Source organism: Podarcis bocagei (genome assembly GCF_964188305.1).
Source record: "Podarcis bocagei genome assembly, chromosome: 12".
In the NCBI taxonomy this organism is placed as follows: Eukaryota; Metazoa; Chordata; class Lepidosauria; order Squamata; family Lacertidae; genus Podarcis; species Podarcis bocagei.
In genome coordinates, this window is record NC_138137.1 from 50150025 (window position 1) to 50177639 (window position 27615).

Sequence of the window (27615 nt, forward strand, 5' to 3'; positions counted from 1 at the left end):
ATCGTGGGACTACATAGAACTACATAGAACCACAGTCTAACTTGAGCATATACTGAGCATAACCTACTAGAATTCACAACTTGTTCTTAAAACAGAACTGGGGTATACCTTCCTGCAATCATTTGTTTGCTTCTCCCGCTAAGGGAATAATATACCACACAGCTTATCAAACTGCAGTTTTCTTATGGACTGGCTCTATAAATTGATGTAAAAATCAACCAGGTGACAGGACAGGGCACAAGAACTGCTGGAACCACGCCATGGTTTTGCAGTTGTTGCACAAGTGTCATAACTTCTGAACTAAAGCAACATTCTAAATGTTTTAAACAAACTTATTATGGACTATTTTCCACTCCCCAGACTTGATTTTTTTAAAGTTTTACTGAAAGATTTGACAACAGGCATTTTATTTCCTTTGTATTTTGATGGGCCATTTTCACTTTTATCTGACCATCACAAACTGTAATTAGATCAGGTTTTCTTGTACAGATTCAGAGAGTCTGAGGAGTGGAAGGTTGGCAGTTATTAAGGTTGTTCAAAGATATATACGAAAATGACTCCTGGTTTATGGAAGCCTGATTCTGATTATTGGATTCTGGAGCAACTACTAACCACTAACTGTAATTTATATGCCACTGAAGATGACCACAAAGTTGAAGCATATTTGAAATTGCCATTCACCATATACATTGGTGATTACAGTTATTACTCACTGTCTTGCAATAAGAATATTATACTGCAAGGAGAGCTCAGAAATTGTATTTTGAAGTCTCATTTTTTAATTACAGATTTTATGTCTAAACGGTAGTAAACTATCACTGTTATATTGCAATATTTTGTTGTTCTTGACTTTTACGTAGTTTTAGTGAAAATTCTTTTTAGTTTTGGCTTAACCTCAAGAGCAAGAAATCAAGGAAGAAAGAGAGAGAAATTTCATGTTGGAATTAAGTTTGCCCCTGCAGTAACTCCTGTATCAAACTCCCTTAAACACTGTTTAAAACAAACCACATGCGTTACTTTCATTAAACAATATATGAAGCAAAGAACTTATGCAAGTTATCAAAGAAGTAACGGCATCTATGGAACTATTCTCTTCTGTGTTGGCAGACTGAGCCTGGAGTGTATCTTACTCCCCATTCTGTAGCTACTTATGAGCCCAAGGACAGTTTTTCCTTGGCTCTATCCTTCCCTTTACCACCAAGGAAGGTGGTTCTTTGTCAGTTCTGCTGAATAATTTAGGACACAAATGGGACCTTCTGGCCTGTGGATCATGACAACATCAGGTGACCAACTGATGGGCAACCCCACCCACCTATCAAGGATGGCCCACAGAGGGGGAAACCAGTTCTTGATCTGAACCTTAGGCTGAAAAAGGTTCAGGAGAAGGCGAGCTTGCAATATAACAAGATCTGAATTGAACATTACCCACCCTCAAAAAGAAACGGCTTGCAGAACCATGAACAAGCAGGGAATTATGCACAAACCTCCACGATAGTAATGCTTCTCCTTTTCCAGCCTTCGAACATCTACAGTGGAGTTCACACTTCAAAGACTTCCTCTTACTATTTAAGTTTCTACTTCAAAGGGCTCCACACTCTTCAGGGAGGTTTTTGTAGCCCACAGAGAGTTCATGTCTCTTGAGACTGTTCTTCCTCCAGAGTTCATACAACTAGAGCATGACTGCCCCTTTAACACACTTGCACTATCCAAAACTACCTTGTTTCAGGGTAAACAGGTCGTTCCTCCATGGAAACAACTTGGATTGTTTGTTTTAAATAGATCTCTCCTTCAAAATAAGCTTATCCATATTAGTAGTTTACTGTGCCCACATCTCATGTTGAAGTAGCCCACAAGCACCATCTGAATTGCACTGAAAACCAGGACAAACCAGACATGGCAAACTGGCTACATATATTTTCTCCACTTGTTTCCACTGTTCATTTACAGAGCACAGTGAAGGTGCAGAGTCTTTATGTGAAAACAGCGAGCAGAGGAGGAAAGAAGCCCCTGCCCACCCCTCTCACATTGGAGTGATTATGGGAGCAGCTCAGGTAGGATCTGGTAGCAATTGGAAATACCCCAAGGAACCTGGTTATGACTAATTTTCCAAAGACTCAAGCATTTAGGACAACAAACAATGCATTACGACAGAGATGTCTTGCATCCACTTCTTCCTCTATTAGCCCTGCATCAGCATCCCTTGAAGGATACAGGACAGATTAGGTCACACTCACAACATCCATTTAAAGCCAGGCACATGGCTTGCTCCAAAGAATCCTGGGTACCTTAGTTTCTTAAGGGAGCTGGGAACTGTAGCTCTGTGAAGGGAAATCTACAGCTCCCAGGATTCTTTGCGGGGAGCAATGTGCATTAAGTGCATGTTGTGGATGCAGCCTAGAAAGACTGGGTGCTCCCAGACAAAACCCAAGGAAATCACATATATATAATACTGAAGGTGATATGCAGATTCTGATCTTCTTTCAGATGTGGGGAATGCTTCCATCAGTAGTGGCCAATGTGTTGTGGTGGAGCTATGAAGTTGCCCGCTGAATACTAGCATTTACAGTGGTGCCCCGCAAGACGAAATTAATTCGTTCCGCAAGTTTTGTCGTCTAGCGAATTTTTCGTCTTGCGAATCACGAAATCCCATAGGAATGCATTGAAAATCAATTAATGCGTTCCTTTGGTCAAAAAAAGTCCAAACAAAGCCAAATTTGGTACAACAACAGTTTATTAAGTGCTCTTTAAAGTCACACATACTGTAAAGAGCAGTTCAAAAATTGAAGGGAAAATAAGTTAACTTTATAAACAAAACATGTCTTTGTTTTTAGACAAAGGAAACAAAGTCGCGAGACGTTTTCGTCTTGCGAAGCAAGCCCATAGGGAAATTCGTCTTGCGAGGCAAATCGAAAACGGAAAAACCTTTCGTCTAGCGAGTTTTTTGTCTTGCGAGGCATTCGTCTTGCGAGGTACCACTGTACTGTAGCTTACCCAGAAGGGGTAGGGTGCAGCAGAGAAGTGGCAGGCTTGGGGATACATGGCCGCACCACCAGAAGAGCGAGATTGGTTCTGCTGGTGCATCTGTGTAGCCCCACCCTTGCCACAATCTTTTCCATCCAGGTTAATCTGCAGCTATGCCAGCATTGGGGTGGCGGCTCTACGGCTCTGCCCCACTGCACCAGCCTTTGCAGGTCGCCATCTGTCAAGAGCTGACGGACCCCACTAGTTTATAATGGAAATATAACACAGAAGCATAATAAGCAGTAGCATAAGTCACAGGCTATGAATTCCCAGCTAGGTTGCAAGGAATAGGATGTAAAATGACGGTGACGGCGGCAGCAACCTAAGGCCACCTGTTTATGATGTTCATGATTCAGGACTCAAAAAGTACTCTTTTGCACAGTGCATAGTTAAACTGTGGCTCTTGCTCCCATAGGAGTCGGTATGGCCACCAACTTGGATGGCTTTAAAACAGGAATGGACAAACTCCTGGAGGATGAGGCTATTAATGGCTAGTAACCATGATGGCTATGTTCTGCCTCCACTAACTCTTCTGAGTGGAAAGTGCTCCTGTGCTCCATCCCTGCTTGCAGTCTTCCTATCAGCAGATGATTGGCTACTGTGGGAACAGGTTGATGGACAAGGTGGGCCCCTGGCTCGCTCCAGCAGGCTCGTCTTAGGATGGTGTTGAAAGGTGCTAGTCAAAGTTTAATACACCAAAAGTCCTTCTTGCAGTGTGGACCTAGACCTAAGTAATCTTCCAAACTTGCCTCCTGTTCATTAATGCTCTCCTTACCTCTTCTTCTCCCAGAAGACCAGAGACACCATTTTCTGGGTTCCCTGCAGCCAATAATGTATTATTCTGTATAGTAAGAAAAAGCAAAGTATTTGGGGAATCCAAATGAGGATTTTATGGTGGATCCAGAGCAGTTGAAGCACTTTGTGCTTTGCATTGCATCATCTCCTGAAAGACAGCATAGAACATAAATGGCCTAAGATAGCAATGGCTGTCTAGGAAAGCTCAGAGAATACAGTGGTTCCTCGGTTTAAGAACAGTCCTGTTTACGAATGATTTGGTTTATGAACTCCGCAAAACCGGAAATAGTGTCCGGTTTGCGAACTTTACCTTGGTCTAAGAATGGAATCCGAACGGTGGAGGGGCACCGGCAGCGGGAGGCCTCATTAGGGGAAGCGCGCCTCAGTTTAAGAACGGTTTCGGTTTAAGAACAGACTTCCGGAATGGATTAGGTTCATAAACCGAGGTACCACTGCACAGCAGTCCAGAAGATGGACAAGAATTTTACTGTTTCCTCTGACCAGAAAAAGAACAGCACCAGGAAACTCCACCCTGATACAACTAAGTCTTCTGCCACCTAGTGACTAAAGTATATAATGAGACCATCCTGAAGTAAGACCCATCCGCATATTACCCTGGGGTGGTTATCTCATTAAACCTGGGGAGGGGGATGCCTATCATTCTCAGGAGTCAGGGGATAATAGAATAGGTAAAGCAGGAAGGAGCAGTTTCAATTAAAGAAAAGACACAAAGCCATATATCCAGTCTCTCTGTGTTTCACAGATTGGGAAAGAAGTACAGCAAGTGGCCATGTGAACCTGGCTTGCTGTGTATATGCTAATAACAGTGTTTGCAACAGTGGACAGTGGGGCACGTCTTATGCCAAAGAGGCATAGTGAATCAGATGGGTGAGCCGGCTGTGTATATCTACGTCTAAAATCAAACTGTGGATTTATGCTAGTGCAGACACTTTGGCCAAACAATTGTGGGATTCCTCACCTACGCACCCCACCCTTGCTACAGAATCACCAGCCAGATTTCTAAAGCTCCTTACAACATGCCGAAGATCCCCATTATATAAGATATATTGTGAAGTGTACAGTAACCAGCAAAGACAACTCAAATTCAAACAAAACCTCAAATATGTTTATTAGGGACAAGCTGCCAGTGAAATAAAACTTGAAGCCATAAAGAATTCATGAGTAACCACAAGTTGGACTGCAGAAGAAACAGCTGAAAGCCTTTGAAACAAACCTCAATCACTTCAAAAAATATTATTTAAGATGTTGTAAAATAAATAAATATTATGATACTGAATAATGCATAACATTAGCCTCAGGTTTTTGATGCAACATGTGACAGTGGCTGAAATGACAGGAAAACGACTGATTGGGACAGAAAGGTGCCTATCATTCCCAGGGGATAATAGAATAGATGGGGGGGTCAATGAATCAATGCAGTGCAGTATGAGGAGTCTAGTAGTCCCAAGCCAACAAGCAAACCACCACCTTTTCCAAAGTACAAAGAGGCTGTATACACACCATATATTTAATGCACACTTAAAGCACACTACTTCACCCACAGAATCCTGGGAACTATAGTTTTCAAAGGGTGCAGGGAACTGTAGTTCTGTGTGGGTAAACTATGATTCCCAGGATTCTGGGGGGAGGGAGAGTCGTGTGCTTTAAATGTATGGTATGTACACAGCCGTGGTCTCACCAACCCGTCCAGTTTTAATGTGTCTGTGCCAGTCAAGCACAGACTATAATTTTTAACATCAAAGGAAGTGCACAAGCAAGAGGAACTGACATTCCCCTCTGCTTCACCAGCTCATGGCCTATCATATCTGTGTTTCCTGCTTGGCAGGGGGTTGGACTCGATGGCCCTTGTGGTCTCTTCCAACTCTATGATTCTATGATTCTATATCAGACACCTTCCCTCAAGCTTGGCTCATTTCTAGTTTTGGAACCAGGCAAAGACCAGGATGACGGTACAGAGGAACGTGATCCGTGCAGGAGGCGCGTTCTCAACCCGCAGCATTCAGTGCTTCTGTGCATGTGCAAAGCGCGATTTAACGCTTCTGCGCATGCGCGACTGCTGAAACCCAGAAGTAACCCGTTCCGGTACTTCCAGGTTTGGCGGGTCCGTAACCTGAAAAAACGCAACCTGAAGCGTCTGTAGCCTGAGGTGTGACTGTAATGCATTTTGCTAATCATTTAGAAAGCAAGTTTCAGTATGTTTGCTGTGGGCCATTGGGTAAGAGAAATCAGTGGGCTCCCTGCCTTGAAGAAAGAGCACCACTACACACTTCTCTCTCTCCAAAGAACATGTAGTCTATCATCCTGCTCTTGCAGGACTTGTACTCACACAGTTTGCCTTTGCTACTGATAGTCACATTGTAGAGGCAAGAAGGAGATAATGGCTGCACTGGGCAACCCCTTTCCTTTCTTCCTCATCCACATCGCTCCTTCATCCTCTATTCAGCAAACACATGGAATCTGTATATTTTTTTAAGGTTGATCTCCCAATTCTGAGCTAGCTTGCACTTTAAGACGGCAACTATCCGAGCCAGAAAGAGGGTAGACTTCCACATTTTAATATTATAATTCACACCCCACTGGGGGAAAAAATGAATATATGGCACCCATGCTCAAATGCGCATTTCAATGAAACTTCTCAAGGTGTATCTGTTTTAAGCCTATGGCCTCTGATTGGAGCAGGTGATGCATTCACATATCTGCTTGGTTAGATCAAGGAAGGTATCTGAGAAGGACTGGAGGCCAAAGTGGCAACCCCAAAATCTGAATGCACTTTACAAGGCTGCCACTTGCTCTAATTCCTGGCTACTGATTAGGTAGTTCCAGTTATTTGTCGTAACATCAGAACATACCCCACCTATAAGGTGCAGAATCAAGTTCAAGTAGTCTGAACACTGAGAACATCCGCAGAGAACAAAACAGAAGCTTTTTGGGGGGATCTAGCAAAGAGATTGTTTGGATTTTAAGGACAGAACTCTTATGCTGGGATTAACACTGTCTGCCTGTGTCATTATGTCTGCAACCCCATATTAGCCGCACAGCTTGTACATTTGCAAATCAGCAGATATTACCAAAGGGACCATAAATCTTCAATGCTTTCTTTTCCAAAGGAAATTTACTTTAAGAGCTGCCCTGGACTAACAACTGCACAGGGCAGATAACATGAAACAATAGATTAGTTTTGGCTTACTTGCTCTAAGCTACTTTGAGTGCCTTATTACGGTAAATCAGTTTTAAAATAAACGAATTTGAAAATACTTTACTTGGAAAAGGTCTGTGCCTTGCAGTTATAATTCCCAAGCAAGTTAAGTCTCAGAGTTTAAGTGGTTGAAGAAGCTGTATGGTACAGACGTTCAAGCTTCTACAGCAGATTATGCCCAATTGCTCCTCTACTACATTCCATGGTGGTGACAATATATTTTATTCTAACACCAGCTCTTAAAATCATTTTCGGTTCAACTTCTTTCCCTTTAAGGGAGAAAAAGTGAAATATGTATCACCAAACTTTTCCCCATCTTTCAGAAGTTAACCTATTTAACTTAAGCATGGCATATAATAAGGGTAATGAACAGAATATAACCTCTTTAGAAAACCATGCAGGAAAAAGCATGAAATATAGCACTCTCAACTATTCAGCATTTGCTTTTTACAAAGGGAATTTTTGCATTCAGTGCTGAAAAGGCAAAGCATTCAACTGCAGAACACCTTAAGAAAGCTAGACAGAAATAAAACATTTTTACTCTGTGCAAGAAAACCTGAGAACCTAATTGCTCCCTTAGCCTATTTAAGAGAGATTCTTTGGCAAGCAGTAATTATCTTTTGTCACTTGATATGATATAGTATCTACTTATGGGAAATGGATATGTCTTAATTTCTGTGTAAACTACATTTTGTTTTACACAACTAAGATCTGGCATTATTAAAACAACGTTTGCAGAAGCCATAACAGACTTCTTTTTACAACAAAAAACAAATCAAAGCCAAGCAATCTTTCTAATTCGTACAACAAAATGGGAACACTTGCTTTCATATTTTTAAACTGCAATTAGCTATGAAATCAAATAAAACAGCTGCATTCATGCCACTGATACCTCAGAATACTCAACACCCTCATTTATCCAGGAATGCAAGGCTATAATAGGAGCACATTCCACTTTCCAGTACCACACCTTGCCAAATAATGTCAACATATAGCATTAAGCCATCTTGGAGCCCCGCTACATAAAAACTGGGGTCCCACGCATGCAACAACACACATTCTACATTGTCACACTGCAAATTTAAATGTCAGGCTGAACAATGCATGGTGAGGTGGAGGGGTGGGGTCTGAAAAGTTCTCAGCTGAATTCCACTCTATTTAAGCTAAGATATATATATACATATTAAAATACCCTTCATATTTTGAACAACTGCATCTGGTCCAACCCATTAGCATCCTTTAAGTTGCTTCTCTTGTGCTATGAGTCATCTCCATTTAAGCTAGGAGTTTGGAGTAGATAGCTCTTTGGGAACCAATTGCTCATTGGTGTCGGAACATATACAGCGATGGCTTTGCTCCAGTATTTTGGCGATAATTTCTAGCGATACTGCATGGAGTATCAGTTTAAAAACTTCCCAGTTCTGGGTTGAAAAAGAAAGAGAAAGAAATCACCGTAAAGGGACAGAGATCCAGCCATTTCACTTGTTGCTTGCATCATATAAAAGGTTCTTCTGTCACAAAAATGGCCGGCATGCTTCATTCATTGTAGTCTAGTGGTGGTTTGCATGCAAAAGGTTCTTGTCCATTCTCTGGCACCTACCAAGCGGGGTTGTGAGGACTCCAGAACCTTTGAGATCCACTCCTAGTCATGGTTGACATTGCGGACCCAGATGGACCCGTAATTTGACTCAGTATGATAAAGCTTTATAGGTACCAGTGAGGAAGCCATAAAAAAGAGCTGCTAGGATTAAAATGCTCATCATATTAAGTCTAATAAACTTCTGAATGCAGTAAAGAAGAATATAAGCCTACCTAGGGAAAGAGTATCTTCCTAGGTCACTTGATACTTCAAGAGTAACTACCTTTCAACAATACTCCAGACCTTCAGAGTTTTCCTTCCATTAGTTATATTTCAGCCCACGAGATAAGAAGAGAAATGCAACTACACATAAGGTTTATCTATTTTAGCAGCCTTTCCCTTAATAATTAAATATACAGCATCTGGCAAGGAGAATGAGATTGCCTGTAGGATTTTTAGTTGACTGTTGCTTTTTTAATAAAAAAAACAAACAAATCATTTTGTAGCTGATTTTTTAAAAAAGCACACACAAAACTGTACAACACACTGAATAATGTGCTTCTCTTTCAAACTCTATAAAGGATTCGCCTTGGTAGGTAAGAATATGGACACAGATAACACCTAAAGCAGTAAACACTGGGTTGTTGTTGTTTTTTGTCATTTTTGCAGATTAAAAAAAATGAAACTAGTTTGCAAAGCTGTAAGCATCTGTATAAAATAACAGGAAACCCATGTGAGTTGGTTTTTGATAACAACCCCCCATACACACACCAAGGAAAAACCCCTTGATTGTAATTTATTACCTATTTCATTACAACTATTTTGGTAAAAGAAAAACGTTATAATTTAACTCACCCTCCAAATTTGTTTAATTCTGCTAGCTCTGGACAATTTTGCTCTGTTCATCCCAAACGTCTTCAGTTCCGATATATATCCTATACAGGTGGAAGTTTGTTCTACAGTCAAGACTGTTTGGAAAATAAGCACGGCAGTAGAGTGATAGGTATATTCTTAAAAATAAAAGGCATTCCTTAGCTTTTAGTGCTCCTTCCAATAGCCATGCAATTCACAGCTCAGCATAAAATAGCCAATAACTGAACTTGGCATTAAGGGGAGGGGGAACGAAAGTCCTCCACGGAGAGCATGGGGCAGCAGGCTTCATCCGACCAGCGCTAGGATTGGGTTAGAAGGAAGATAAAGTTGTCCCTGTGCCAGACATCCAACCTTAAGAAGAGGCATGAACTGAAATGATGTAGCTTTCAGACACTGTCAGGCTGAGCTCTTACTTAGGGGCTGTTTTAATCCTGCTTTCCCCCCCTTTTTAAAAAAAAAATGCAAATCTGCTTCAAGTCATACGGAAATGAAGAGAAGTTATTACAGAAACACTGGAAATAATCTGCAATGAAATAAAGTGATGATAAGGATATATTCCTCATGCGGTAGCTTCTAGGGTTTTATATGTTGCTAATGTTCCTTGCCCTAATTTCAGCAAATGGCAAATGAAGGGATTAAGAGCATTATAAATTGATTTTTTAAAACAGCAGCAGCAACAACAACATAGCTATTTCTATTTCACCAGCCATTTCCTGCATAGGAAATTAAACAGCCTGACCATCCACTTTAGCCAGCAAAGGGAGACCCTGCAACAGTGCTGGATCAGATTGGGAGGGGCTGTGTGTGATCTGCCCTGGTTCAGGAAGGCTTTACAAATGCTGGATTGTGACAAGGAGGGCAGCACAGATCAGTATAGAATGGAGCTGTTCCTTCTTCCAGTTCCTTGAAACCTACTGGAACCACTTTAGAGCATCTGTTTTATGAATGCATGCCTCTCCCCACTGTAAGTGTTAGTTCCCACCCTCCATCTGCTTAAAGGTAAAGGTAAAGGGACCCCTGACCATTAGGTCCAGTCGTGATCGACTCTGGGGCTGCGGCGCTCATCTCACTTTATTGGCCAAGGGAGCCTCCGTACAGCTTCTGGGTCATGTGGCCAGCATGACTAAGCCGCTTCTGACGAATCAGAGCAGAGCACGGAAATGCTGTTTACCTTCCCGCCGGAGTGGTACCTATTTATCTACTTGCACTTTGACGTGCTTTCGAACTGCTAGGTTGACAGGAGCAGAGACTGAGCCACAGGAACTCACCCCGTCGCGGGGATTCGAACCACCAACCTTCTGATCAGCAAGTCCTAGGCTCTGTGGTTTAACCCACAGCGCCAACCCACGTCCCTTTGCTTACCTTGCTTACCCATCTGCTCACCTTGAGCTAAAGGTCTGCTTACCTTCACCCTGAACACCTGCACCAACATTACTGGAAACACAGAGGTGGTGCGCAAGCCCATCAGTTCTGCAACCACTGTGGAGACTGGAATCCACCCACTGTATTACATAACAGGGGCTGCCGGCCTTGCTCACCAACCCCACCTACCCCCACCCCCCTTGCCCACCCTCTCCCCTTATACCTCAACCTAAGCCCCTCCCCCCACAGCTCCTTAATGGTATACTTGACACCCCTACTCTGATGTCAATTCCCATCCCCTTAAAGATCACCCAAAATTCCCCCCTCCCATTAGGTGGTCATGCAAACTGCAGCATGACAACTTTCTTCTTATATAAATACTGTATGGAAATATACTCAGCTATATGTCACACTATCATAAACAACTGGACTTGGTTTTGTTCACATGTGAGAACTGGGACAGTAACACCAATTAGGATGATTGTGTGCACATTTATTGCTTACACCTATTTTGGGTGTTTTAAGGGAACGGTAAGGTTAAACCACAGAGCCTAGGGCTTGCCGATCAGAACGTTGGTGGTTTGAATCCCTGCCACGGGGTGAGCTCCCATTGCTCAGTCCCTGCTCCTGCCAACCTAGCAGTTCAAAAGCACATCAAAGTACAAGTAGATAAATAGGTACCGCTCCGGTGGGAAGGTAAACGGTGTTTCGGTGCGCTGCTCTGGTTTTGCCAGAAGCGGCTTAGTCATGCTGGCCACATGACCCGGAAGCTGTACGCCGGCTCCCTCGGCCAATAAAGCAAGATGAGTGCCGCAACCCCAGAGTCGTCCGCGATTGGACCTAATGGTCAGGGGTCCCTTTACCTTAATACCAGGAACAGCTTCAATTGGCAGGCTAAACCAGGTGAGGGTAGCCGATGGGTCACAAACCCTTGGTGAGTTAGGGGCTTCCCCTGCATGTGAAGACAGGCTCTAGCAGGTGCAGCAGTCAAGAAGGCAGTTTCTGTATGTGCTGTAGAGGGAAGGGAGAGGCTTGTCGACATGAGAAGGTAACCTATCTATGAGAAAGAAAACCTCCACTGCCTTGCAGGATATCTTCAAGAGGAGAAAAGGTTAAGGAGCAAGCCCTACACAAACGCGGAGTGAAGTCCCTAAGATGGTTGAATGGTGCCTTGTACGCATGCAGCCAAGCTGGTCCCAGACATATTGCCCTGCTTTTCTTTGGACCACAGCAGCGAGGCTGAGAGGGGGGTCTTGTTGTCTGGGCAGCCCAGGAGCTCCAGACACAATGCCCAGGCTTGGAGAGGTCACTTTGGGGCTGCTAACACAGTGGTTTGACTTCACCCCTGGAGGCACATTCCATTGTTTCTCAAGACAGAGGAATGTCAAGAAACTTGGGCACAGAAATGCCATGTGAAAGCCTTGTGGAAGAGGGTGTGAGGTGGGACAGGTTCATCTCTAGCTACCTTAAGCAGTTTCAGAAGCCTAGAAAATCTGATGGAGGCTATCTGTGAGATTAGTTGGAAACATTTATAAACGTTTTACATTCCTACCAGCTCAAACAATTAAAAAGTGTCCAGCTCAAACAATTAAAAATGAAACCAAGAAATGACAAAATATATATAAAGACGATGAGTAAAGCAGTCTGTGTGTGGAATGTTGACAGAACTAAAAATTAATAGTTTAATATTTTACAGCAGAAGGCAAAGTGTTTAGGCAACCAGTGAGGTTATAAGCCAAAGGTTTTCCTAAAAGGGAATTATTTGCTAGTATAGAAAGCTAGTGTCAGGGAGTCAGATAACCACACCCAAAGCAAAGGTGTGACCAAAGAGAAGGCTCAAGATCTCACTGCCTTTACCCATACCTGCAGAAATGAGAAAGCCACCAGCACTTACGATTTCAGAATTGTGGAGGAACCAGTGTGGTCTAGCGGTTTATGTATTTGCTACATCTTGGGAGACCAGGGTTCAAAACCCCACTCAGCTACGAAGCTCACTGGGTGAACTTGGACCAGTCTACGGTCTCTCAGCCTAACCCTACCTCACAGGGATGTTATGAGGATAAGATGGAGAGGCAGAGTGCCATTTTGAACTCCTTGGGACAGAAATGTAATATAAATACTTACATATGTAAAAATCACTGGCAGATGCAGGTAACTCTCCCCACTGCTCACTCAGAAAAGGCAAGTGGAAAAACAAAACTTCATGCAATTACAAGATCAAAATATGACCAGAAGAGCCAGATTGCTTTTATAAAGTTACTTATTTATCAATAAGTTTCTCTCTGTGTTGTGCCTGACGATTACGGAAGTTTTTCATTAACTCTAGTTATAATAGGAGCCAGGTTTAATATAGCTGGATCCCCACCCACCCACCTCAGGCAGAGCAAAAGTATTACATTTCATTAAATGCCTTGCCTCACATTATTAATGAGTTTCCAAACATTTCTCATTGCTTGTTCAAGATGGGGTCCAAATTTAAATTGTCACTGAAGCCAGAAATGCCATTCCATTGCATCTCATTAAAAAAAATATTGGGGGCGGGGAAATGGGGGAAATAATGTATTTCATATTCTTTTGATACTGGGGAAACTAAAATATAATAATGGATGAAGTTGCAGGTTAGTTATGCTTAAGCCTGTGACAGTCACGCCTAAGCTATAGTTCTAGTAGACAGAGCGGTGAGGAAACCCACTTATCATTCTTAACTACAATGCAATATAAGCATTTTTAACATTTTCAGACTTCTGTTGTGAAACAACCAAATGATTTAAGACAGTGTGCAGTTACCCAAAGTACAGGCAGCATGCAGGTATAAGTTTGAACATCCATTAGGACTTCCTGTAGAAAGGTAGTCCTAATGGATGTTGTTGACACCTAAAGTAAATAACAAAAGTTTGCTGGATCCTTGGGAACCAAAGCAATCTGGCTCTACATAAAAGCATTGCAGAGTGCTAACAGGTAATATTTTTTTTTTCTTGTTTTGCTCTGCCTCACACTCAACACATGCAGCCAGACACGCTTACATATACGAAAGAGATCTTTATCCAGGCAAGTAACCGTAGTGGCTTGGCAGCGGACACAGAGTTTGGAGAGTCATGGTCCAGGAGTTCAGGCACCAGGCAAGACATTCAAAACTGGATGGAAGCAATGAAGATGTCCCAATCTTGCCTTGCCTGCCAAGCTTTTAAAGATGAGGCATGACATGCTCACTCATTCACTTTGCGAAAATGTCAGGATTGCAAATGTCCACTCCCATCTGCATTACCCTGCACTCTGATTCCTCAAGAATTATGAGTAGGGTAACCACAGTGATGTGAGGTGAGAATATTCTCTGGAGAATATTCTTGAGAATGAGAATATTCTCTGCTAGAAAATTCTCCGGAGAATATTCCCCACAAACTGTAAATTCTAATGTAAGAACCAGTTTTACAACCCACATTTTAAAAAAAAAATCTAGTAAATAATAAGTCAAGCTGTGATATTGCCAGTGTAAGTAATGAATAATGATTTATTTATTTTTAATCCAGTTACATTACTGGGCATTGTGTCATTCACCATTGGCAGTTCTGAAATGTGAGCTACAGAAAACATTTATTATTATTTTTTTAGTTTTAAAATTGCTATTCATTTAATTTGATGAACATTTGAATTTGTATGTATTTCAACTATATGTAATAGCCTTTTTTCTATTTTGGTGTGACCTTATTCTTAGTAATTCTGTACTCTTGGCCATACAGTGTGATTTTTTTTAACAGAAAGTAGCTTTAAGGCTTTAAACACTTAAAGTACCTAGGCCTATACAATTATGTGTAACAGCATGTGCGGTGGCCTTGATTTAAACAGTTGGCGTTTCTATATTTTTATTCAGTGCCAGTAACTGTTTTTTGCAGTGCTATTCAATGGTGCAAGGTGCCGTTTACCAGAGATTGCTATAGTGAAATATATTATCGTATAATGATAATATATTTAATGGCTTCTTTTTTATATGTATACATAGAGTTTTGTCTATCAAACTGTGTTTTAGTCACCAAAACAGTTATTAAGTGTTAGAGCTATTAGAAGCACAAGATAGCCTATGACTGAATTTACTTGTATCAAACCTTAACATGCCAACTGTATTTTTTGACTTGTCCTATAACATGAAAATGTTCTAATGGAAGAATAAAATAATGATTTAACTACTGAGTTTCCTTATACCAAACCTTAACATGACAATTACTGGTGCCATCACCTTATTACGTCATTTTCAATGCATTAAAATGAATATTCTCCTATTTTAAATTAAAATTCTGTAATATTCTCATCAGTTGAGAATATTCTTGAGAATATTCTCCAAAAGATTATTCTCCAGAATTTAACATCACTAGGTAATCATACTTAACTGTCGTGAGTCCCACAGCTCTGTCGGGATCAGACTAAGGTTGGCAGATCCCAATACAGGAGGAAAAAGAGACAGGAGGACATGGGCTGATTGGCAAGAACCTGAGTGGGGGCAGACAGCTCTACCCTGTGTGCTTTGGATTCTGGATTTAGCTGCTTCAGAAGGGGGAGCAGGGATGCTGGCTCCTCCCCTGACTTCCTGTCTGGGAAGAGAGTCTCACTGGAGGTTGGGGAGGGCTGTGGGCAGCTGAGGGGGTTGGCAACTCAGGAAGAGGTGGCATTTTATCAATAGCCTTAACAGGAGGGTACAATATTGTTGTCTGGAACCAGCACACCATACTTTAAAAGAACATTTAAACCACACATAAACCCTGAAAACTGTAGTTTATTAAGAGTTCTGGTAACTGTAGTTATGTGAGGGGAAACCAGAGTTCCCAGGACTCTTGGGAGTACAGTGGTACCTCGGGTTAAGTACTTAATTCATTCCAGAGGTCCGTTCTTAACCTTAAACTGTTCTTAACCTGATGCACCACTGTAGCTAATGGGGCCTCCCGCTGCCGCCGCACCGCTGGAGCACGATTTCTGTTCTCATCCTGAAGCAAAGTTGTTAACCCGAGGTACTATTTCTGGGTTAGTGGAGTCCGTAACCTGAAGTGTATGTAACCCGAGGTACCACTGTATTTGCATGGTGTGTATGCAACCTAGGTCATTTAGAACAATCTCTGTCATTAAGCTGGCAAGTACAGAGAAAGGGAAATTTAATACAAATCTCTCACTTTCCCATGACCCTTTTTTACTAATTTAATTTGACTATTAGTGGAAACAATAAGGCAGGAATGTGCAGCTAGAATGATAATCTAGTCTGCTTTATCATTTCAATGAAGCACAGATTACAATGCTCTGCAAGCTTCCACATCATGAGATATTACATTCTGATCTTCAACCTTTCCAACAAACGTTAGCTCAATTTTACTTTGAAGAAGAGTTTGGATTTGATATCCCGCTTTATCACTACCCTAAGGAGTCTCAAAGTAACTATCTCCTTTCCTTTCTTCCCCCACAACAAACACTGTGTGAGGTGAGTGAGGCTGAGAGACTTCAGAGAAGTGTGACTGGCCCAAGGTCACCAAGCAGCTGCATGTGGAGGAGCGGGGAATCGAACCTGCTCTTAACCACTACACTACACTGGCTCTCACACTTTGCTTATGTTCCCCACCCGACTCAACCAGGCACCTCTTGTTTCAATACTTCCGACTGCCAAAAAGGATCAAATATTTTATTTGGCTGCTCTCCCCTACACTGCACCTTCTTGGCAGTGTTTTCTGTATGGTGTGTTGTTTTAATAACTTAACCTCCTGATCAGAGTCAAGTAGAATGTTTCTTATCTGATGTCCTTCAGTTTCCTACCTGTCTATTGCACTTTGCAGGCATAGCTTGTTATGAATGTTAATAGGCTTCAAGCTGAGGCATTATTATTTCAGAGTTGTTTGAGCTTTGATCAAGTTTAAGAATCCTAGGAGTAAATTAGCCTCCCACTACAGGCAAGCAAAATGTATTAAATACCTATCAACACGAGAGCATGGAATGAGCGAGTGGGGCTAATTATTTCTCCAGGAAAACAACTCAGTGCTTCAGTTAGAAGTGTATTTTTTTATTTTTAAAAAAGGTTGTATGTAGAATACTAAGTGCTTTCCCATTCTTATATTGTGTATCCTTAGGGCCCATTCAAATATTACATTCCCACACAAAGACTGGCACAGCGTATGTCCATGCGAGGATCCTCTGCTTGCGGGCTTTAATGTTTGCAAGTGACTTACTATACAGAAAAACTGTGATTACATACATTTTGCAGTCCTATATTACTTACTTGGGAGAAAACCCCACTGAACTCAATGGTACTTACTTCTGAGTTAGCCTGTACAGGCTCTCTAAACCACAGATGGAGAGTGTGGGATGTTGTTGAACTCCCAACTCCTAGCAGCCCCAGCCTGCATGGGCAATGGTCAGGAATGACAGCAGATATGACGCAGTCACACCCCCACACTCATGCTTTAAACCAGGAGCTGTCCTGTTTTGGCCAGGCTGAATATCCACTACACGAGGTATAGGGAACATGTGGGTGGGAATTGTAGTGCAACTTATGCAGCGCCACTGGTTCCCCAATCCCTATTTTACCCTAACTGGCTTCAGGACCTTGGAGAACGCCCAGGAACATCAGGAGTTGTTCTCACCAACCCAGCTGAATCCTTGTCTCTGAACAGAGACTGATGCCTGTCAAGAGTCATTGAATCATAGAATGATAGTGCTGGAAGAGACCCTGAGCATCACTGGGCCCAACCCCCTGTGATGAAGGAATCTTAACTAAATTATACATGGCAGATGGTCACCCAATCACTGCTTAAAAATCCCCAATGAAGAAGCAACCACCTTCCAATAAAGTCTGTTCCACCGTCGAACAGCTCTTCACAGAACCATGAAATTGTAGAGTTGGAACGGACTCTGAGGGTCATATAGTTCAACTGTCCTACTGTTAGAAAGTTCTTCCCGTTGTTTAGTTGGAATCTCCTTTCTTGTAACGTGAATCCATTGGTTCAGGTCCTAGCCTCTGGAGCAGGAGAAAACAAGCTTGCTCTCTGAGTGAAGTCGTAGAGATCAGACTTTTTCTGAGCAATGAAGCATTGTTTGATAACTTATTGCCTTTTCAAAAGGAAATATCTAGGGCAGCAAGCAGTCTTGAATGACTGTTGGTCTGATTCAGACTACAGACCCAAAAGGTCAGAGCTGCCAGTCCCTGGTAATTTAACCTTCTGGTATATTCAGTCATGGCTTAAGGTAATCATCAAAGCAATCTAGAGGGCCAGGTAACAACAATGCAAGGAATATGCATGTGGAGACTTTCCATATGATTGATGGTATCAACCTGGTGAGTCATTTGCAAATGTTACAGCCCACTGTGAAGCACTGCAAAGATGAAGCAGTTTTCAACAGACGCCCACATGGTTGTCAAACTATTTGTATCAGCCCTCAGCACAGCTATATAGAGATGGCATTTCTAATTTTTATTTGATATCTAAGGAACAAACGAGGAGAACAAAATCAAGCAATAGCTGCACAAGGAGCGCAGAAGGCAAGTCAGAAGTTTTTTTTTAAAAAAAATCCAATCCTTTCAAGAAGGATTTCAATAAAAGTGTGTTTTTGAATGACGGTCAGCTTTCCAAATGAACTGTCTTTGGACCCCATCAAACAATCATGGAAGGAATGTTGTCCTGAAAGATGGGAAAGTCATGCTTATATATGTTTATATGATACTGAGGGCTACTTCCTTAAGTCAAGACAGTACAGGACACTTTGGACCACCTGAGCTTCTTAACCATAGTTTGCTTGCTTGCTTGTTTGTTTTAAAGGAGTTGAATTCCAATATCAATTCCATTTTGATTCCACCATGAACTAGAGGCTCCATGGGTTCACTTTCTCATAGCCTGGCTAGAATGCACTATTTATCTATGCTTCTTTATTTTACCCGGGCCTTCAAGGGTGGCTTACGAAACACTATCAAACAAATTAAAAACATACACAAATATACTACACACACACACACACACACACACACACACACACACACACACACATATGCATATGTGCAGCAGAATGCCCCTGGCATTTCTAGGTAGGGCTGAAAGAGATCCCTGTCTGAGCTAGATAAACCCATGTCAGCATAAGGCAGCTTCTTGCATGCCTATCAAATCCAGTAGACATATATTTACTGATCTTTGACATTGATGGATTTACAAGCCTTACAAACTATTGCTACTTTGACATTTGGGGGCAGTTCAAACCATCGTTTAGCATTTCTGTGCCTGAGCCACTGTGAGCCACAGGCTCGCTTGTTCCTCTTGCATGCAACAGAGGAGAACAGGAGCATCTGTTTTCCATTCAGACTTGGGGAGCTCTGATAATTTTAAACTCCAGCTATGACAATGCCAGGATCATAAACCCCTGGATTTGATTTTGGCTTGTTTGAACTGACAAATGCTTAAACCAACCAGAGTTACTCCAGCTCAGATGCAACTGCAAACTCTAGTTAATTTTAAAAGCAAAAGAGGACACACACACACACACACACACACACACGACAGCCCTGATATTTACTATGTCTTGTGCATGCAATAGTTATGTTTTGGTATTCTTTCTGAGCCAGTCCTCTATGTGTATTGGCCAGCATCTTGATTTGGTTTTAAAACAAGCTGCTTAGGCCTTGTTTTCATATTATATTTCTGCAGGGTCTGAGGTATGGTGGGAAGCAACAGCACTGAGGTGTATATATATATATATATATATATATATATATATATATATATATATATATATATATGTAGGTTTTGGTGTCTTCGGGTGTCTTCCCGTGTAAGAGTTGGGGTGTCTAGGCGACGTTTCGACGAGGTCTCACTCGTCATCTTCAGGCTGGTGCTTTCGGCTTCTTGTTACTAGAACAGAGCAGGATCTCAGTGTTTGAGTTCCTATAAATACTGTTGAGGGGGTGTGGTGTATAGCCTCCAACGTTCTGGGCAGAGAGGAAGTTCCTAGGTTAATGTGCCTTTTCTTCTTTTGTTCATTAATTACTTGAGGGATATCTTGAGTGATTACTTGAGTGATATTCTGAGTACCACTTAGGAGGGTCATTAGGTGTGGATTAGTTGCTAAAGCTTTCGTGTCTTGACCTCTTGACCTTGTAAAGAGTTTTTCTGAGAAGATGGCTGTACTGCACTTAGTTGTGCTCTGGCTTGGCTTCGTGTATAGGGGCGAGCTGTGGTTTTGTGCCCTGTGCCAGCCAGATCTGTGTAGGGATTGCAGGGGGGTGCAGCATCCGGAGGTGCCACTATGGTTTGGCTACTGGATGGTGTCTGTAATTTATCTGTGGAGAGGGTCTGGGTTTGGGTCTGGTGTGGTTGATTGGAGATGGCGTTCTGTGTGCCTCTGGTTCTGGTGTCGGTTTTTGTGGGGAGGGCTAATTTCCAGATGTCTGGCAGGCGGGACGTGTCGTCACGCTTGTTCATGTTGTGAGGGTGTTTCTCTATCTCGATGGCTTCCATGATTATTCTCTTGTGGTGATGTTCCATGTTAAAGAGCAATTTGGAATCTGCAAAATTAATTTCGTGTCCTGTTTCTTTCATGTGTTGGTAAAGAGAGGAAGTTTTTTCTTCTTTTTTGACGGCATTCTTGTGTTCTGCGATACGTGCATTTATTCGTCTGTTTGTTTGTCCAATGTACGTGGCTGGGCAGACTTTGCAGGGTATTTCATAGACCCCTTGGTTTTCTAACTGGATTTTATCTTTTGGGTTTCTGAGGATATTGGCTATTTTTTGGTTGGTGCAAAAGGCTGTTTTGATATTGTGTTTATGGAGGATTTTGCTAATTTTATCTGTAGTGCCCTTGATATAAGGAAGGAGGGCCATGCCATTGTTTTCTTCTGTGTCTTGGTTTTTGGGGGGTGTTTCTTTTTGGATTAGCTTCGTAACCCTGTTTTGCTGGTATCCGTTGGCGATTAACACATTTGAGAGATTCTGTAACTCAGTTGTCAAGTGGTCTTTGTCAGCCAGGCGTTTGGTTCTGGAGATGAGAGTCTTGGCTACGGAGTTTATTTGTGCAGGGTGGTGGTGTGATTGTGCATGTAAGTAGCGGTTGGTGTGTGTTTTTTTCCGGTAGATAGTGTGTCCTAGGGAGCCATCAGGTTTTTTGTAGATTAGGACGTCAAGGAAGGGAAGTTGGTTGTTGGCTTCTATTTCCATAGTGAATTGTATTTTGGGGTGTAGGCTGTTGAAATATAATATATTTTGGGGTGTAGGCTGTTGAACCCCAAAATACAATTCACTATGGAAATAGAAGCCAACAACCAACTTCCCTTCCTTGACGTCCTAATCTACAAAAAACCTGATGGCTCCCTAGGACACACTATCTACCGGAAAAAAACACACACCAACCGCTACTTACATGCACAATCACACCACCACCCTGCACAAATAAACTCCGTAGCCAAGACTCTCATCTCCAGAACCAAACGCCTGGCTGACAAAGACCACTTGACAACTGAGTTACAGAATCTCTCAAATGTGTTAATCGCCAACGGATACCAGCAAAACAGGGTTACGAAGCTAATCCAAAAAGAAACACCCCCCAAAAACCAAGACACAGAAGAAAACAATGGCATGGCCCTCCTTCCTTATATCAAGGGCACTACAGATAAAATTAGCAAAATCCTCCATAAACACAATATCAAAACAGCCTTTTGCACCAACCAAAAAATAGCCAATATCCTCAGAAACCCAAAAGATAAAATCCAGTTAGAAAACCAAGGGGTCTATGAAATACCCTGCAAAGTCTGCCCAGCCACGTACATTGGACAAACAAACAGACGAATAAATGCACGTATCGCAGAACACAAGAATGCCGTCAAAAAAGAAGAAAAAACTTCCTCTCTTTACCAACACATGAAAGAAACAGGACACGAAATTAATTTTGCAGATTCCAAATTGCTCTTTAACATGGAACATCACCACAAGAGAATAATCATGGAAGCCATCGAGATAGAGAAACACCCTCACAACATGAACAAGCGTGACGACACGTCCCGCCTGCCAGACATCTGGAAATTAGCCCTCCCCACAAAAACCGACACCAGAACCAGAGGCACACAGAACGCCATCTCCAATCAACCACACCAGACCCAAACCCAGACCCTCTCCACAGATAAATTACAGACACCATCCAGTAGCCAAACCATAGTGGCACCTCCGGATGCTGCACCCCCCTGCAATCCCTACACAGATCTGGCTGGCACAGGGCACAAAACCACAGCTCGCCCCTATACACGAAGCCAAGCCAGAGCACAACTAAGTGCAGTACAGCCATCTTCTCAGAAAAACTCTTTACAAGGTCAAGAGGTCAAGACACGAAAGCTTTAGCAACTAATCCACACCTAATGACCCTCCTAAGTGGTACTCAGAATATCACTCAAGTAATCACTCAAGATATCCCTCAAGTAATTAATGAACAAAAGAAGAAAAGGCACATTAACCTAGGAACTTCCTCTCTGCCCAGAACGTTGGAGGCTATACACCACACCCCCTCAACAGTATTTATAGGAACTCAAACACTGAGATCCTGCTCTGTTCTAGTAACAAGAAGCCGAAAGCACCAGCCTGAAGATGACGAGTGAGACCTCGTCGAAACGTCGCCTAGACACCCCAACTCTTACACGGGAAGACACCCGAAGACACCAAAACCTACATTCCTGTACCCGTGAAAATCTACGAAAGCAAATATATATATATATATATATATATATATATATATATATATATATATATGTAGGTTTTGGTGTCTTCGGGTGTCTTCCCGTGTAAGAGTTGGGGTGTCTAGGCGACGTTTCGACGAGGTCTCACTCGTCATCTTCAGGCTGGTGCTTGTTTCTAGTAACAAGAAGCCGAAAGCACCAGCCTGAAGATGACGAGTGAGACCTCGTCGAAACGTCGCCTAGACACCCCAACTCTTACACGGGAAGACACCCGAAGACACCAAAACCTACATATATATATATATATATATATATATAGGTTTTATTCTCAAGATGCCCTGGACACACATAGATGCTTAATGTCTTTTCCACAAGGTCAGCTGCTATGTGGGGTAATTCCACCCCCTATACCTGAAAATGTTTTCCCCCTGGTACTTATCTGTCACAATTACGTCAACTGGGTATAGACTCAATGCTAATGGCTCAATAAAATACAGATAAATCTGTACAAGGAGGTAATTTACTGTCCTGCTTTAGCTTAAAAAATAGTTGACAAAGTGAGGAAGGCATATAGAAGCTAATAACATTATGAACAATGTGGAGAAATTGAGAATTTCCTTTCTTTCATGAAGTATTTTGAGTTTCGGGCCACTCAGTGAAACTGACTGGCAGTAGTATGCGCAAATTGGCAAGGAGAAGCACTTCTTCCTTCACACAATGCAGAATTCAATTATGGAACCCATTTGTAATGACCACAGGATGGTTTTTAATAATATTGAATGACAGCTAAATTGTTGTGGGTTGTGCAGGAGGTGTACTTAGTGTAACTGTATCCTAAGACCGCAACCTGTTCAGCACAGTAGTTCCACTTGTGGAAAATAGTGGGTTTAAAGAATTTGTCAATATTTCAGTCATGCTGCAAAATAACCTGAGTTTATTCTGTGATAAGTTCTGAAAGTAAAGGAGCCCACTCTGACAACCCCCATAGATATGCCCCTAAGGAGAACCCACAGTCTCACCTCCAAGGAAAATCACAAAATCCAGCAAGCTGTTAGTCAGTTGTATCAGTTTTCCCAAACTTGGGTCTCCAGCTGTTTTTGGACTACAATTCCCATCATCCCTAGCTAGCAAGAACAGTGGTCAGGGATGATGGGAATTGTATTTCAAAAGCAGCTGGAGACCCAAATTTGGGAAACAGTGAGTTTTACAGTCATAAAGTGTTACAATTTAAACTGCTAGCATTAAATAGGAACCACGTCAAAAAAGAAGGTAAGACGTAGCCAGCCTCTGCTTGAGTATTTCATTCATTCTCTGATTTCTTCTGTGTGAATCTGCCACAAACAATAATAAAACTTGAAAGCCCTTCTAAAACTTCATTCACTTGTCAGCTATCTTGGGGCTCCTGCAGATAATGCCATCATTTCTGCACTGGAGGGGGGGGAATCCCAGAGTGCCACCCCCTGAATGCCTCCTTCACTATGCTACTGATATTATGACAACTGCAGGTTTATTAAATTGATGGATAAAGGATTGGTTAAGTAACAATATAGTTTCTTCATTCCTCACAAACAGATGGCACCTGCTAGAAACGGAATTATCAGTCAAAATATATGGTGCTTATTCAATTCTGCCTCTTTTTGTGTCAATTGAGATAACATTCTGAAACAAATGCAGGCTGCAAAATCAAAGCTGCACCTTAATTTTTTTTGGTAAGGAATGTTTTCTTTCTCCTTATGTTAGTTTTTTAAATTAATCAATAGGATGATTACAAGTCTGTACTCAAAAATAGAAAGAGTGGATTATATTGTATGCATGAAAAAAACCCTCTACAGCTAGCGTAGGCTGCAGAAGGAAGCAGACTCAGCAATACAGGAATAAGGAGTTTGCTTCATGGGTTGTCAGTTGGGTCTGACAACTCACCCAGAGGCTGGTTGCACAGAAAATGGAAATATCCAACATTGCTTGACAATCCGGTGCTGTAATTCCACGGCCTGTAATCATGGAGAACAGGCTGATTTGAAGCAGATATTCCACTGCAGCTGATAATAGGCTCCCGCTCAGGAAAGATATGAGGCTGTGCACTGGCAATGCCTATGTTTCTTGACAACCAGCAGCAACATGTTAAAAAATGCAAAAGCTGAAAGAAGCTCTGCATCTGACACACGCAGAACCCTGGGTCGAGTGAGTATAAAACACACCAGCTAAATAATCCCTGAAAACAGCAGAGGGAGATGGTAGGCAGGTGTTTTTCACTCTGCAAAGGGGAGATTAATGAGCTGCAGCTTTGTAACCTTTGCAGAACACTGTTGCATAATATTATCAGAGAGAACTGGGCGAGACACTGCCTGACCTTCCTTCCCTGTCCCAGATACAGGATGTGTGTGGTATTTCACACCTCTTGATCGCTCATGTCAGATGGTCCAGTGTTGCACTAAGCAGGAGCTGATGAAAGGGCAGTCACATATGGTCCTGTATCCTAACTACAACCCATTCTATTGGCTGGCTGCGCTGTCCCAGGCAGGCTCAGTCATAGAATTAGCCATCTATTGTGTCACCCACTGAAAATTTGGTGGTCCACAGAGTTCTCCATTCTACCATCGTGTCAATGTGCATGGTAGTGCCACCAGGTTCCAGCTTAATCAATGGAATCCTCTCCCCTAGTTTCAATGCCCCTGAAAATCCAAAGGCAACTCCAACATGTACTGAAGTAATTAGTTCTCCCCACCCCCATTGCTGATTAAGAACTATTCATGAAGTGCTGAAACCATTACGAGATGTCAAAAGCACAATACCAGTAAGACAGGGGTTTAAAAGCAAACAGCAATTCTAAAGAATAATGTTTATGTTGTGTATGTATTTAAAGCATTCATACCACAGCCTTTCAGCATGTCTGCTCCCATGGCAGCTAACAGCAGAAAGTAAAAAAATAAATTGAAATGGGACATCAAAATAATGAATAAAAGTATATAAAAATAGCAGATGAAGTAAAAATGTTTTCAGGCTTCAACCCATTTCTAAATTTGGTTGCTTGCAAATGTAGTTTTAGGGCTTCAAAAGTGAGCACCAGCCAGGACTGGATTTAGGTTTGATGAGGCCCTAAGCTACTGAAGGTAATGGGGCCCTTTATATGTCCAGCTGTCCTTTGTCAACAACAAATTGTCACTATTTTTTTGTGTTGAACATATGCTATATGGTAATTTATGGACCTAATAGGTATCTAAAGCCATTTGCACGTAACAAAATATGTATTTTATCAAAGTAATTATTGAACTTATCTTGTATTTTGGAAATGTACATCCAGGTGTTTTTTTTCCTTTAAATTTTTGTGGGGCCCCCAACAGAGTTATAGTTTGTTTAGTTTATACGTAAATCCAGCACTGGCAACAGCACCTGAACTGTGTTCAAAATGGCCCTGCAGCCCATTGTAGTAATTTCAAAATGTACAATACGTCTTTTCTTGTGACAGTTCCAGTAGCCTAGCTGATGTATTTTGGACTAGCTGAAGTTTCCAAATACTTCTTGCATGCCACAGCCTGGGCCCTAGGTGCTTCAGGCCATATTGTGATCTACACAACATGGATGGGAACTTTCTCAGGTGAAACCCCCAAATGTCTAGATGTGGACCTATGCAGCTGTGTCTACAACTTTTGTCTTCAGCCTGGAAGATGAATGGCATGTGAATGGAGCCTTCCCTGACGTCCCACTTCCAATAAACCATGCTCTCTTCTTCTCTGGATTCTACGTTAACTTTCCAGACATCAAGGGGGAATACAAATATTCCACATTAGTCTTGATTATAAGGATATCATCCATCCCTGCAAGAGACTGCCAAGTCATGAGAATTCATCAACTCAACAAAGTGAACCACTTCCATTAGTCTTGCACAGCCTCCCACATTATCTGAAACCATAAATTCAAAATATACATTTCCCAGAATGTACCACTTGGTATTTGGATGTCACAAACGTGCATGTTTGACTGAGGCAGCACATCTTATTTTCTACAAATTAAAACACTATAGGACTTCACAATTAAATACATACCAGCAATAAGTACCTAACATTACTTTGAAGTGGGGGGTTATTGTTTTGTTTGTCACTGTGTTATATATTTGTGTGTTTTTATACTGTAAGCCCTACCTGGGATTTTTGGATGAAGGGCAGTATCAAAATTTAATAAATAAAATAATAATAATAATAATAATAAATAAATAAATAAATAAATAAATAATAAACATCACAATAGAATCATGCCTACTCCAAATTAGGGTCTGTTGAGTTAAGCTGGGCTTACGCCAGGGGTGGGTCAGCAGCCTTTCTCAGCCATGGGCCGGTCCACCATCTCTCAGACCATGTGGTGGGCTGGACTATATTTTGCAGAAAAAAATGAACAAATTCCTATGCCCCACAAATAACCCAGAGATGTATTTTTAATAAAAGCACACATTCTACTCATGCAAAAACACAAGGCAGGCCCCACAAATAACCCAGAGATGTATTTTTAATAAAAGGACACATTCTACTCATGTAAAAACACGCTGATTCCCGGACCGTCTGTGGGCCGGATTGAGAAGGCGGGCCTTATGTTGCCTACCCCTGGCTTATGCCCAGGTGAGTAAGTTTCAGATTGCAGTCCAACAGAACAGTCCAAACGTCTCATCCGATGTAGAGGAGGGGTTTTTTGATGAGGCCAAGGTGTCCCAGTGTCTTGCTGTGTCTGGTTCTACCAGTGGCTGGGGGGCTTCACACTTGTGAAGCTCCCTGACCAAACTGTGGATGGATGGAAGCAACCCCCAGTGGTATTCCTCGTGGCAGTAACAAGTATGTACCCCAAATATGGGATATTTGGGGATGAGAAGAGTGCAGAGCTACAATGCCCAAGGTTCCACTGAATCTTGAGCAGGTGAAGCTATAGGCAAATGTGCCTTTCTGTGGCATCAGCCTGGAGCTTGCTCTGTAAAGACATGATTTTTTCATGTCCCCAGCCTCCTTCTGCCCTGAGAAGCAGGACTTCAGATTGCTTCGCCTGTCAGTCAAAATAGTGCCCTCTCTGGAAAAGAAGGAAGAGAAAGAATCTGAAACACACCAGCAACCTATA

At 42.0% G+C, this 27615-nt stretch overlaps 1 protein-coding gene across 5 annotated transcripts in view; it reads right to left on the bottom strand.

Moving 5' to 3' along the window:
* DPP6 (dipeptidyl peptidase like 6) overlaps positions 1–27615 on the bottom strand; it is a 527660-nt gene that overhangs the window by 286668 nt on the left and 213377 nt on the right. The window contains exon 1 of one of the 5 annotated variants that reach the window (XM_081163566.1): positions 9468–9568. The exons of the other annotated variants lie outside the window; for them this stretch is intronic. Coding sequence (XP_081019692.1) covers positions 9468–9518 — 51 coding nt within the window. The 5' untranslated portion in view covers positions 9519–9568. Of the gene's footprint in view, positions 1–9467; positions 9569–27615 lie in introns of those variants that run through there. 5 annotated transcript variants of the gene reach the window in all.